The sequence below is a fragment of the Hypanus sabinus genome, chromosome 6 (assembly GCF_030144855.1).
Source record: "Hypanus sabinus isolate sHypSab1 chromosome 6, sHypSab1.hap1, whole genome shotgun sequence".
Taxonomy (NCBI): Eukaryota; Metazoa; Chordata; class Chondrichthyes; order Myliobatiformes; family Dasyatidae; genus Hypanus; species Hypanus sabinus.
In genome coordinates this window covers 82,012,070-82,027,346 of record NC_082711.1, presented here as the reverse complement: position 1 = coordinate 82,027,346, position 15,277 = coordinate 82,012,070, and the positions used below count along the sequence as shown (strand labels likewise).

Sequence of the window (15,277 nt, the reverse complement as noted above, 5' to 3'; positions counted from 1 at the left end):
TTTTGCAAAATGAGTTCAATTTCTGGTGAAGCTTAGATTTAGCATTATAAATATTTACAAATGGTGGTTCAAACTTGTTACTGTACACTGCCACCACTAGAATTCAAGTGTATAATGAGAAAGATTTATTGGTGGTTTAAGCCCCTGCTGGTAGCTTTGAGATTATTATAATAAAGCAAACTCTAGGTTTTTATAATAAAATGGGGAAAAAAAGATATTGGTTTTCTTAGAAATAATGGGTGATGTTCTTCCATCATTTAGAACTACAGTGGATTCCAGTAAATTCGGGCACATCAGCACCAGTACATTTTGGCAGCAATCCCAATATCTGAAGCTTCATTGAAATAATTAAAGGTATTAAAAAACTGAGTAACAAATTATGTATTTAAATGAAATAAAACAAATTATAACATTACTAATACTATTGTATTATAAAATTATTAGTTCCTAGTAGTTATCAATAGAGGAATTCATTCAGTTTACCTGCTGTGTTATTTTGACTAAATGAACAGAATCAGCGAAAATGCCGAATCAGCAGATAATGGACTGTGTTCTTAAAATGCTTTTGATTTTTCATCCCCAATCTTCATTTTCATTGTAACATTCAAGATGATTATTGATACCTACAAATTCTTCACTCACTTGTAGTAAAATTGTTTCTTTTTAGTTCCAACCATTTCTGGTGTCTGCAAACCTGAATGCTTGAAACCACAGTGAGCAAAATAGTTCAGACTTGTCTTGCTGCTAATTTCTTACCAACTATAAGTGACAAAAATCACTGCTTTTTGAACAAGTGTACACACAAGTGTGCACAATTGAAGCAATTTCAACCTGTTTGGCAACAGTATCCTGCCCCAATTAAGAGGCATAGTGTTCCAAATAAAAGGAAATTCTAGCAATTTTCTCTATTAGATGGTGCATGTTATGTGTAGCTACAGTGTGTTGCTGTTTGTGTCAAAACAATGTTTTAATTTACAAAATTCACCACAGCTATAAAGTGTATGGAAGGTCTCAAATAAATAAATATTTTCCTCTATTCCCACAAACCAAATAATTAGAACATAATTACTTACATGAATCTGCTGGGAAAATTCAATTACCAAGTTACTAAGATCAATTAAGTTCTGCAAAATAATTATATAAATTAACATTACAAATTGCTCAAACTCCTGAGAAAATCAGTTAGCTATGAATGCCAAAGAGTCTATTGGCCTGGATAATTCTTTAAGAACAATGGGAAAACTCCATTTTAATTTATCAGAACAATATCTATATCTTGTACTGTTGATATTTTTGAACTGGAAATTAAATATAGAGCATATACAAACCAATATGTCAAATCTGTAATGCAAAAAAATCTTTTAATGACTTTTTAAATAACTTCATTTTGTGGAATGTGAAACTTGAAAACCAACATTTCTGCCCATCTCTGTTGACCCTTGAGGTGGATGATGAGCCACTTTCAGCTGCAATCCTTTTAGTGGGTGTACTCCTGCAATGCTGCTGTCGAGGAACTTCCAAGTTTTCCATCGAGTGACAATGGAGAAATAACACTACTTCTAAGTGAAGATGGTCAGTGAAACAGAACTGGTAGATAGTGTTCTTCCCATTTACCTGGTGCTTTTGTCCGTTTGGATGATAAAGGCCAGACTAGCTTAGTTAAATAGTAATATAGCACCTTTGTAGACTGTACACATTGCAGCCATGGTACACCAGTGGTAGAGGTAACAAGTGTTCGAGGAGGTGGAGTTGGATCCAAATCCAGCAAGTCACTTTGCCCTGGAAAGGATTAAGCAATTTAATTTGTGGAGCAGCAGTCATTCTGGACAAATGGAATGTGCTACGGTGCTTTTTAAGTGACTGAAAAGTGTTTGGGTGTCAGGAGGGGAGTCACTTGCTGGTGAACACCCTGCTTCTGACCAGCTCTCAATGTGTATAATTTTGTATCTGCTCCAGTTGTGTTCTGGTCAATGGTGAGCATCAAGAATGTTGCTTACAGATGGCTCACTTATGGTAGTTCAAGTAATTGTCAATGACTGCAATTTCACAAAGTAATAGACTGCACATGGAGCACTGTGTGTAGTTCTGGTCAGAAGACTGTAGTGAAGGGTTGTTTATCTAATTGGAGGCCTGTGGCCAATGGTGTACCACAGGGATCAGCACTGCATCCTCTGTTTTGGTTATTTACGATAGTGGTTTGGAATGGGAACATAGTGTGATTAGTAATTTTGCAGATGACACTAAAATGGGTGCTGTGTTGGACAGTGAGGAGGGATATTTAAAATTATAAAAGGATTTAGGTCAACTGGGAAAGTGGGCTAAGGAATGGCAAATGGAATTTAACACAGGCAAATATAATGATGCATTTTGTGAAGTTAAACCAGGCCAGAACATACAGAGTGAAGGACAAAATTTTGAGAGTGCCTGAACAGCAAGGCCTAGGGCGGGGGTCGGCAACCTGCGGCTCCCGAGCCATTTGTGGCTCTTTCACCTCTGTGCTGTGGCTCCCTGTGGCTTTGGGAAATAATTGGTCAGTATTTAATTAAAATGTATTTTATGTTAGTTTGTTAGCTTTTGAAATGTAATTCTAAATTTGAAGATTATGGTGATCTTGTACAATGTAAGTGTGGCGACACATTTTCTGACACATCCGAAACGGCTCTCAATTAGCCAGCATTCCGGCTAAGGGAGATTGCCTACGGGGGTTTGTGAGTACGTGTCTTTTGCAGCATCTGCGTCCATGGGGGCTGGGTTGAGGGAGGCTTAGAAGCAAGGCTGTTTAGTTCGAATAAAGTTATTCGACTGCAGTTTACTGACTGCCTGAACACACCGCTGCAACGTGTTTTTATCGCTATTAATATACGTCACCACTGCCAATACCTGACACCCGCCAGTGCGCGATTTCTTTAATTTTTCGATCCAAGGTAAGCCAACTATGGAGAATTCTAAAAAAAGAAAAGTGACTGAAGAAAACAGAACGTTTAATGATACGTGGACAGATTCATTTGCTTTCACTGTTGACGAGACTGGTTTACCGGTATGCTTAATATGCAATGAGAAACTAGCAAACAACAAAAAGTCAAATGTCGCAAGGCATTTCCAGAGTAAACACGCAGCCTTTGCTCAAAAATATCCGGATGGAGATGAGAGAAAAAAAGCCGTTTCGGAACTGATGCGGAAGGTTGATCTGAGCAAAAATCATTTCCAGAAATGGATGAAGTCAGGAAAATCAACGACATACGCCAGTTATATTGCCGCTCAGGAAATAGTCAGGCACGGGAAGCAGTTTACAGATGGTGAATATATAAAAGAATCTTTCATTAAGATTTCAGAACATCTATTCACGGACTTTAAAAACAAGAGTGAAATTGTGCAGAAAATCAGGGATATGCCCCTCTCTGCAAAGACTGTCAAAGACAGAACCATAAAAATGGCAGAAGACATCACAAGACAGCAAATTAAAGACATCAATTCAGCTGTGGCCTACTCGATTGCCTGTGACGAGTCTAAAGACAAAGGCGATATTGAACAAATAGCGTTGTTCTGCCGGTATGTAAACTCTGCCGGGCCACAGGAAGAACTGATTGAGTTGATACCTCTAAAAGACCAAACACGGGGGGAGGACATCTGTGAGGCTGTCTTGAATTGTTTAAGAGCCAAAGGAATAAAGACCACCCATCTGGTGTCAGTAGCTACTGATGGGGCTCCGAATATGACGGGAACGCACAAGGGATTTGTGGCTTTACTGCAGAAGTCGCTGGACAGAAAGCTGCTGACTTTTCACTGCATCTTGCACCAAGAGGCACTGTGCGCTCAAACATTTCCTCCGGAATGCACAGAAGTAATGGATGTTGTCATTCAGATTGTCAATAAAATAATGGCAAAAAGTTTAAATCACCGTCAATTCCGTTTGTTACTGGACGAGATGGAAAGCGCATATTCTGATCTCCTGCTGCACAACAAAGTCCGGTGGCTGTCCAAAGGGGAGGTGCTGAAACGCTTTGTCGCGTGTCTGGAAGAAGTGAAAACTTTCCTGGGCAGCAAAGGGCTCAACTTTCCTGAGCTGGAACAGCCAGAGTGGCTGGAAAAGCTACACTTCATGGTAGACATGACAGCGCACCTGAACACGCTGAACACAGCTCTTCAGGGGAAAGGACGCACAGCCCTGCACATGTTGGAGGATGTCTTGGCATTCGAGCGCAAGTTGACAGTGCTTGCCAGAGATTTACAGAAAGGCACTTTGTCTCACTTCCCCAATTTGAGAGAGTTCAAACAAGGTCACGACATGATAATTTCGGAGTATTTACATTCTGCAATCATCGCAATGCAAACATCGTTTGGGAAACGCTTCTGTGAGTTCAGAGAGGAAAAAAACACATTATCCTTCCCGGTCACTCCCTTAAGCATCGATCCTTCCCTACTGAATACGACTGCATTGGCAGGTGTGAGTCAACCTGATCTTGAGATGGAACTGGCCGACATAGCCGACAAAGACATATGGGTGTCCAAGTTTAGACGCTTGACAGCAGACCTTGAAGATGTTGCCCGTCAGAAGGCCGTTCTTGCTCAGAATCACAAATGGAGTGATATTGAAAACCTTCCAAATCCGGACCAACTTGTGTTTGAAACATGGAATGCTGTGCCCGACATTTATGTAAACATGAAAAAGTATGCGCTTGGAGTCCTGTCGATCTTTGGATCCACATATGTATGTGAGCAGGTGTTCTCCAACATGAACTTTATTAAAAACAAACATCGCGCATGCTTCACAGATGACAGCTTGCGATCCTGTGTAAAGATGAAGGTGACGTCATACAGCCCTGATGTGCAGACGCTGTGCGCTGAGGTCCAGGAGCAGAAATCCCATTAACCAAGTATGATAAATATTTTAATTGCCTATTATTTTATGTATATTCATATTTTTTCATTGTTCAGTGAAATAGTCCTTTTATTTTTCAGGCTGACAGCTGGCTGATGATATTTTTGGTTTGCTGCTGGCGGAAAATTTAAGTTCGGCGTTTTTCATAAATACAAGAAGGACTCAAATAGACATTGAGTATTTTACTTAAAAGTAACTTTCAACCCAACGTCTTTTTTTCGGAGTTCAAAATGTTTTTGTTGCATGCAGAAATGTAATTTCGTTTTCTCTGCAGGAGTTCATCAATTTCATAAATGCAACACATTATAGTTTGTTTATACATAGCATAAAGGCAAAAAAAACGTTGTATGCAGTGTTATTTCATTTTAAATGTCAAACAGGTTTTGCGGCTCCCAGTGTTTTCTTTTCTGTGGGAAACGGGTCCAAGTGGCTCTTTCAGTGGTAAAGGTTGCTGACCCCTGGCCTAGGGGTATAAGTACAAAGTTCTGTGAAAGGAACACAATAGATAGAAAGGTAATGAAGAAAGCAAATGTTATGCTTGCCTTCGTCAGTGTAGCACTCAGTACAATAATCAAAAGATAGACTGGAGGGCTTGAGCTAGAAGGAAAGATTGAATGATTGGATAGTTATAAGACGAGACTAGATGATTGAGAGGAGCGGTTAGGTCAGGAGCAAAGGAAGATGAGGGGTAATCTGATAGATGCTTATTCAATTCAGTGAAGTTTCCTTAATCAGTACATAGAGGTCTCAACTAGAGACAGCGCGATACTAGATCTCCAATTGGGGAATGAGACAGGGCAGGCAATTGAGGTTTGTATAGGGGAACAATTTGAATCCAGAGATCATAATACCATTTGTTTCAAGATAATTATGGAGAAGGATAGGTCTGGACCTCGTGTTGAGATTCTAAGTTGGAGAAAAGCTAAATTTGATGGTATCACAAAGGATCTGGCAAAGTGTGGATTGGAATAGGTTGTCTTTTGGCAAAGGTGTACTTGGTAAGTGGGAGGCCTTCAAATGTGAAATTTTGAGAGTACAGAATTTGTATGTTCCTGTCATTATAAAAGGCAAGGATAACTGGTTTAGGGAACCTTGGTTTTCAAGAGATATTGAGGCCCTAATTAAGAAATGTAAATAGCTGGTATAGGAAGGGCTTTAATGCAAGAGGAAAGAGCTTTAAGGGGATCATGTTTATTTATACAGTAAGTAGTTGATATCAAGAACGTGTTACCAGAGAAGGTGATGGAATCAGATACAAATACTGTGCTTAAGAAGCAATTAAACATACACTTATATAAAGATATAGAAAAATAAGGACCTAATGAGAACAACTGAAATTACTGTTGGCAGGTATGGACATAGTGGACTGAAGGGCCTGATTCAATGTTGGACCATTCTGATTGTAATAGGTGATCACACTGTATCCTGTTGGAGATAGTTATTTCACAGTACTTGTGAGTATAAATGCTATTTCTGTACTTATTGGTTCATACCCGAATAATTTTGCAGATGCAGTCATGCACTCCTTTCTTTACTGAAGAACTGAAAATGGAAATGGGAGACTGCACAATCTTTGGTGAACATCTGACCTTAAGTTGAAAGAAAGATCATTGATGAAGCAACTGAAGATGACTGCCCTGAAGAATTCTTGGATTGATGCCTTGGAGTTTGGATGATTGACCTTCAATAAGCATCACCATACTCCTGGGCGCAAGGTATAGCTTCAACCACTGAAGCAGGTTCTCCTTTTTGCAGAGTTTTACCAGGGTCCTGTGATGTCAATGGCAATCACAGTCACCTCACTTCTGAAATTCAGCTCTTGGGCCAAGGCTGTGATAAGGACTGGAGCCGAGTTCTGATAAATCTCAAGCGTGGCACCATTGATCAGATTTTTAGTGAATAATTGCCACTTGATGGCACTGTTGACAATATCTTCTGTTGCTTCCCTGATGCCTGAGAGAGTAGACTGATCATTAGACAGTCAGGATTTGTCCTGTACTTTGTGGAAAAAGACAAAGGTGGGTAATCTTCCTTATTATTAGATATATTGACATGTTTAGCTGTACTATAACACGTAGAATAGTTTTGTAGCATGGATCATCAATATCATAAGGTTCCACTTTCTTTCCTCAATCCATTGCTCTAACTTGCAACTCAATATCAAATGGAATGAATCAAATTAACTGGTAACTTGCTTCTGTGATGGTGCACTTCTTGACACTTAGCAACCCACGGCTGAATGGTACCCAGGTCTTGTTGCACGGTATACTTCATATGCTGAAGAGATGCAAAAGGAATTGAAGCTTGTACCCACTGCCACCCTCAATGAAGAAGTTGGAGACAGTTGACACTGCCCTGAAGGACTTTTGCCATAATGTCCTTGAGATGAGACAATTTGTCTCTAACAACAACAATAATCTTCCTTTGTGCGAGATTTGGCTACAACCATTGGCATGTTTACTCCTTAATACCCAGTTCTACCTCACTAAATCTCACAAGTGGCCAGTCTCTGTTGCTAGCTCTAGATTGAGCCTTACATGTAGCACCCTGATAGTGCCTTTCAACATAGTGGAGGGAATCCTTGAGGAGTTCTGCGTTATTTTATACCTACTTATTATGGTAAGGATAAAGTCTAGTATGCTTATTCCCCATGTTGGTTCACTCAAAGGATGTGAAGTATACTTATTATCAAAGTAAATATGCAGTATATAACCCTGAAATACTTCTTCACAGAAACAAAGAAAACCATGGAACCCATTTGAAGAAAAACATCAATTCTCCAACCATACAAAAAAGAACAAATCGTGCAAACAGCAACAAGAACATCAAACCCCCACCACGCCAAAAAAACAAATCATGCAAATGGCAACAAGAAAGAACGAGCAAAAACTCAGAACATAAAACACAGAATTAAAAGTCCATTTTCAGTTCAGTTTTGTGTTTGTTAGTCCAATCCACAAACCACAGACATAAAACTTTGGTACCATCCTCTGACAGCACCAAGGGAGGGAGGGAGAGAGAGAGAGTCAGAGAGTCACACACCAGACACCTTCTCCCAGCAGCAGTGAGTGGGAGGCCAGTAGACTGAACCTTCTTGGAGACAGCAAAGCACCAGATTGCTCAATCGACCAAAAAACACACCATTAAACTAGATCACAGGCTTCAATGGTACCACATTTAAAAGAAAAAGATGTTAGAAAAGTGAAAGATACAGTTTTGTAGTCCATCTGGAGAGTATCACCTGTGGTAGCATCGTTCGCTGACACTATCTTCACTCACTAGTTCCTGCAACTGCAGTGGGTCTCATCTAGTGGTGATTCTACTAAGATACAGTTTTGATAGTCTCTGTGTTCAATTTCTGGGCACTGATCAATGCTGGATGATGAGGCTAATTTTACTTTCTTCCAGCAGTTCGGATACAACTGAATGAATTGCTAGTCCATTTTAAATTAACACATTGCTGTGGATATGGAGTCACATATTAGCCAGACTGGTTATGAATGTTAGATTTTCTCTTGAATTTTAACAACAATCTCGCAGTTTGGGAAAATAACATAATCTGGAGTTTCACAAAAAAAAACACCTGTAGTGAGATCTAAACTGAATTACTAGTCCAGTAATTTTACTTGTATTCCAGTACCAATAATTTCTCATTGTTGACCTAAATTTATGACACAATTACTTGCCTCTTCTAGGTTTTCCCATGATTCAGTGGCATCGTGATGTTCTGGGATCTGTGGCAGCGGCACATTCATCTGAACAGAATGTTGGAGCAGTTGGGAGCCAGAGTCTTGGGAATCCATGAATGTTCCTGTAGCAATAAAAGCTGCTCAAGGCCAGAACTCTACATTGTCAGTCACACAAATTCTATGCTAAAACTGTGGTTTTGTAGCCAGTTTCTATTTCAAATTGTCCTTTTGAAGAAACTAACAACAACTTTATTTTAGCATATAGTCCCATTGTTTCCTTCTATAAAATACTTAAATCAATTACGTTTACTTCAACGGATTTAATTTCACACAGTAAAAAGATTCTGAGGTACAAAAGAGCTATGGTCATAAATCTTTCCAAATTGGGCTTGTTTCTCAGTGTCTGCTCTTGACAACTTCATTAAAGCAGTAAAAACCTCCTCAGATATGAAATCATCTAATGGAGTAACAACCGCAATGGGAATCCATGAGAGCCAGGTGGCTACCCATTTCAATTTAATTTCCCAGTCCCATTTTGACATGTCTGTCCATGGCCTCCTCTACCACCAAACTGAAGCTGGAGGAATTCCATCTGTGTAACCTCCAACCTGAACACATGAACATTGATTTCTTCTGGTAATTTCTCCCCTCTCTGTCCACCTCTCTTTTTTCTGGCTACCCCTCCTATTAAATCCTTCCTCTTCAGCTCTTTGTCTTTTCCACCTATCACCTCTTAGCTTCTGACTTCATCTGCACCCCTCCCCTCATCCATCCACCTTCCTCCTGCTTTCTGACCTGGTCTCAACTACCATCTACCAGTTTGTCTTCCTTTCCATCCCCACTTCTTCATCAGACTTTTGCTGTTTCCATTCTAGACCTGATGGCAGGTCTCAGGCCAAAACGTTAACTCTTTATTCCCCTCCATAGATATTGCCTGACTTGCTGAGTTCCTCCAGCATTTTTTGAGTGTTGCTCTAGATTACCAGTATATACAAAATGTCTTGTAATTATCACCGGCAAACATTTACATTTTTACCAACTTTACTGATCTGCCATCTACGAGCTTGATTTTCAAGAAGCACCCTTCCAGTTTACTGTCGTCTTCAATTTCATATTGCTTTACCCTTCCCATCGGCAATGTTGATTCTGTGCCACATATGTTACTGCATATATTGTCTTTGAACAAAGATGTTCAAGTGGTAAGACAGATCCTGTTACTGAATTGTATTAACTTAATCCAGCTTGAAATTTTCTTTGACCCTTGTAGGAGTCCCCACATAAAGGTATTTAAATAGCTGGATTTTCTGCATTTATGTTTCCAGATATTTGAATATTATGTGTGTAATGGCTTCTCTGTTCTGTTAGCTGCTAAGGGTACTGTACTGGTTTCTCTGTAATGTTAACTGCTGATGTAATGGTTTCCCTGTAGCTGCAATGTTTGGGCTATGACTAGTGATAATGGGATTTTATCCAATGGGAGGGATGTTATTCTTTCTTGTGTTTCTGAAAGCTGTTGGTTTTTGCGGGCTTTTGGCCAGAAAGGGTGAAAGGAATGTAGAGAGGAGACGTGACTTGAGGAGTCGGTGGGCTGCCCGACCCTCTGAGCTGTGGGTGGGAGTCTGGAGGTCGACGATGATCAAAGGAAAATCAGCAAAGGGGAAACTGTGAGCTCCAACGAATTGTGCACGGACTGTTTAATAAGATTATTGGCACCTTCTATTTTATATTTTGTTACTCTACTAACCCCATAGTCAAAGTAAGAGTTATAAAATCTTAATCATTAAACGCATATTGTGTACTGCTTGTTATTTTGGGGTACTGATTTGAAGCAGGATACACATCACGCAGCATCCACCCAAACAAGAGTTCTAAAGTTTAGCCAGGCAGGGGGTTATCACCCCCCGAGATCATGCCACTAGGCAAACCGAGTGTTACATGTGTTTTTCTGAAACTAACTAAAGCCTGACTATTCTCAAAGTTACTTTTATCGTCCTGCAGAACATGTATATTTACAAACAATCCTAATCATCTCTCTAATAAAATGCATGAGTAATCTAACTAGTAATTATTAGTGGAGATTCAGAATAGGAAAAGGCAAATAGTATTCCTATGGAGTGAGTATTAGGTTATTATATCAAGAAACTGGTCTTGGAAAAACTAGCCACAATCTCTGAATTTATGAAGATAACAGGTGGCAGAGTTGTAAACCTCAAAAACGATAATGATGAACTGAAGCAGCTATAAACTGCTTGATGAAATGGTGAATACATGCCACATTAAGCTGAATGTGGAGAAATACAAGGTAATGCACTTTGGTAGGAATAAGGAGAGGCAACGTAGAATAAAGGATACTGTTCTAAAAAAGGTGAGGGGGAAGGGATACAAATGGTATACAAGTCAATGAAAGTGGCAGAGCAGGTTGACAAAATGGGTAATAATATGGACTCAGTTCTGGAAGATGTCAACAGAGGCGTAGAATATTCATTTCCGTGCAAAAGTCTTAGGCACCCTAGACTTTTTATCTAAATTTTGTTTTAGATGTTTATTGTTTGTCTTCTGCATCACTGTGTCAGTAAAAAAAAAGCAAACTTTAAATTTCCAAACATTCATTTTCCAAAAAATTAAATGTTACGAAGAAATTTTTGTATTTTGTTAAAGAAAGTAACATTAAGTAACTACAATGGATTGTGCGGATTGCTGAGAGAATCTTTGGGGTCTCTCTCCCCTCATCCCAATCCAGAACATATACCAGAAGCGCTGTATTCACAGAGCCCTCAGCATTGTCAAGGACCCCTCCCAACTCTTCCACAACCTCTATGACTTCCCACTATCAGGCAGGAGAATTGTTAAGCTAAGTAACAATTTCTTCCCCCAGGCTGTGAGACTTATGAACACCCTGCTACCATCTAGTGTACAATATAGTACTGTGTTAATATTATTTTATGTGCTATATATACACACATATACATACACACACACACACACACACACACACACACACATACTGTGTTTTGTACCTTGAACCAAGAGGAACACTGTTTTGTTCAGATATATACATATGTACGGCTGAATGACAATAAACTAGAACTTGAATTACAGGCCTCCTAATAGCCAACAGGAGATAAAGGAACATAAAATGGAAATACATAAAAGCAACAGGATACTTCCCCAATATTAACTGGGAATTACTTTGCAGCAAAGGCTTACACGGGGCAGAATTTTCTAGATACTTCCAAGAGCATTTCTTGACACCCTGTGAAATCAGAGAATTCAATGTTCACACCATTGGACTGTAGGCTTCCAAGGTGGAATATGAGGTGTTTTCTTCTATTTTGCATTTAGTCTTATCCTGGCAGTGGAGAAAGCCGAAGACAGATATACCGGTGTGGGAATGGGGTGCGGAATTAAACTGGCTGACAACTAGGTCCTCTAGAAGATCATGGATGGAGTACAGTTGCTCAGTAAAGTAGTAACCTAGTCTGCTCTTGGTGTCACTGACATAGAGAAAGCAACCACACCTCATCTGGATCCACCTATCACTTGCCAACTCTTACTCCATCTCTTCCCTCTCACTCGTCATACTGAATGTCTCCCCTCCATCTTTCAGTTTAAATGAAGTTCTTCTTGACTGTTCATTTTCCTCCAAGGATGCTGCCTGATCCACTGAGTTCCTCCAACAGTTTGTATTTTTACATCAGATTCTAGCATCTATCATCTCGTGTGGCTCCACATCCTGACCTACCCTGGCTACCCGATTACTCATGTCTGCAGTGAAAAATCATTTTATGGCATTTCCTTTTAGAATTTAAACAATATAGTGCAGTTGCACCTACATGGACAAACCTTTTTGGCAGCATGTCCCCAAATTGGTGACAATCTTCTAAAAAAAAATTCTCTCACGTGCCATGGTAATTTTGAATAGAGATTTTCATTGATTAATGAATTAGTAACAATAATTATGGACTTCAAGGATAAAGGATGAGTCCTGTTGCTTATTTATGGGTAATCACTGTTTTACTATTAGTAAAAGTATAATAGACACAGAGTGAAATAAAAGAAGCATTTCAGAAAACCTGTTTAAAAATTACTACTTATCTTTTAAAAAGGCAATTGTAAAATAACAATTTCTAAATAGTACTGTTATTGTACATCATATATAAGAAATGTGAATGTGAAGTTAATAAGCTTTCAGTGTGACTTTTGTCACTGCACAACAAGTATTTTATCCAGCTTGTATTTGGTTGTTTTGAGAGTAATGCACATAGTTTCATCAGTAAGTCTACTCCTATAATGCTACTGTGACACTGTAATTTCCTTTGGGATCAATAAGTATCTACCTATAATTAGATATGACCAAGTACAACACTGAAAACAATGACTCACATTCATTCACTGCCTCATTTGGCAGTAAAGATAATCTTTATGTATCTTTTTTATTATGAATGATTATTAAAGAATCGAGGGGCAGCAGCACTACATGCTGTATGCCAACAAAACTTTTGTGCAAGCCATCTTGGCACGTGCACCACAGGTTCACAAACCCTGTGTCTAGACAATTCCAAGGACAAGTCCTAACACACTTCATTTCCTTATTTATATACCACTCTCTCTCACCCTTCAATCTTCTTCAGGTTCAAAATATCTTTTCTAAACACAGACTTAGTTTCTTTCTGTTCTGTTTTCTATTTAACCCACCACTTCTGTCAGGGCTTACAATCAGCTCTTTCTGAAATCCTTTTCTCAAACTTCTTCAGTCATAATACATTTTTCCTCAATCCATCAGAAGCACTGAACAATTCTCAACCATCTCTCCTAACTCTTTTTATTGGCCAAGCCTCTATTTCTTTTCATAGCCACTCTGCAATGCAACTTTGATGATTTTATTCACTGAAGCTATTAAATACAAATTATTGTTCAAGCCAGGCCAATCAGTTAATCAAATTAAACAAATTGTTAAGTGCACTTAGTCCTAATCAATTTATTGACTTGTCTTACTTAAACTGATGAGTTTCTTTGAAGCCTTTGATTAGGAGAAGGCGACCAGAGAACTGACGCGAGAGCTGACCTGGGGGAAGCTGTGAGACGGGGAAGGTTCTATGAGCTTGCAAGTCACCTACAGAGCTAGTTAAGCTGATAGGGAAAGGACTGAACCTGCTGCTGGGAGTTCACTCTCAGGCAGGAGGGGGGAGGAGGTAGAGATCACAGGAAGCAATGGAGAAGATGGAGGTAGTGAACAGGAGATGGTATTGGCTGACTGGAATTGTATGGAGGAAGGTGAATGGCAAGTTTCTAGGAAATGGAAAAATAAGTGACTGATTGCAGATTATAGTGGCTAATTATCCAGTGATGAAGGCAGTAGATAAGATTTAATAAAAGGAAGGAAGGAAGAGTTTACAGTTTTGTTGAGTTGTGAATGTGTACCTGTTTCAGATATCAATCCAATTAGATTAACTAAGGATTTGAAAAAAGCATTAGAAGATATTGAGAGTGCAAAATCTTTAAGAGATGGAGCACTCTTAGTATTTTGTGAAGATAGTAAGCAATGTGAGAAAGCTTTGGGGGGGGTGGTTTAAAAGCTCTGGGAAGAATGAAAGTGATACTTAGAAATTATATTTAATGATAGTACCTTTGGGGAGTAATCTCTGGAGTCCCTCTGGATGTAACCATGGACCAAGTTAAATTAATTTAGTCAAGGGAAAAGCTGTGGACACCAAACATTTAAAAGTGTTCCGTGGTGGTATTAGAACAGATAGTTTATTAGTGTTAATTAAATTTAATGGGAAAAAGTTGCCAGATAGGGTTAATTTTGGTGATATGGATTATATGGTTCAAGTCTATGTGTTACCCCCTCTGAGAAGTTTGGTCATATAGCAGCTGTGTGTAGGGATAAAAAATGGTGTGGTAGATTTGGTGGTGAACAATTGTATTAGGCTAAATTGTAGCAACTGTGGGGGAGAATACATCTCTGCTTACACATATAAGAAAGCTGTGGAAGTGCAACATGTTCAGGTGGAAATGGGCATATTACATCCGGGGGCTCTGCAGAAAGTACCGAAGACAATGTCAATGGGACCTACGTATTAATATCCAGAATGCAGATAGTTTAAAGACAATGTGTAAAGAGTATGACTGTATAACAAAGGATTCTCTGTTGATAAATAAAAGTTATGGCAGATGTGGTAAATTGTACAGCACAAACTAAAAGTAGGATAGAAAAAAATTGCAGTTATATTAAAAACTGCAGAAAAACATCTAGAAATAAAAGAGTTAACCCTACAAGTTATTAACGATGTTTCACCAGGAGTAATAATGTTTAGACTTCAATGGAGAGTTGTTAATGTTTTTTTTCTAATCTTACTATGGAATGCTAGAATGTATAATTACCAGTTTTGTATGATGGGGAGAAGGCTGCAGTTCCTGACTTTAAACAAGCAGAATCACTAGCAAAATCATATGTCAGTGTACACAGTTCAGCCAATTTAATTAGAGAGATCTTATAGAGAAACTGTTTTGGCATACAATCACCAGATTGCCAAGGAAAAAAAAATGTTCCAATTCCTGCTCAGATGTTGAATTTATATTGTCTGAACTTAAAAGAGTATAAATGGTGCTGGGAAATAATATATTTAATTTATCGGATTCAAAACTTACATTGGTTATCAAATTCTTTAATACAGTGCGAGTTGAAGGCAACTTCCTGCTTCCTGGA

The 15,277-nt window shown here is 38.9% G+C and overlaps 1 protein-coding gene across 1 annotated transcript in view; it reads right to left on the bottom strand.

Annotated features, from left to right (window-relative positions):
* Window positions 1–15,277, bottom strand: part of stx17 (syntaxin 17) — a 102,575-nt gene that overhangs the window by 1,888 nt on the left and 85,410 nt on the right. Inside the window, exons 5-6 of the mRNA XM_059972513.1 lie at window positions 8,566–8,690; window positions 1,074–1,124 (exon numbers count right to left, since the gene is read on the bottom strand). Of these exons, the coding sequence (XP_059828496.1) occupies window positions 1,074–1,124; window positions 8,566–8,690 (176 nt within the window). The remainder of the gene's footprint in view (window positions 1–1,073; window positions 1,125–8,565; window positions 8,691–15,277) is intronic.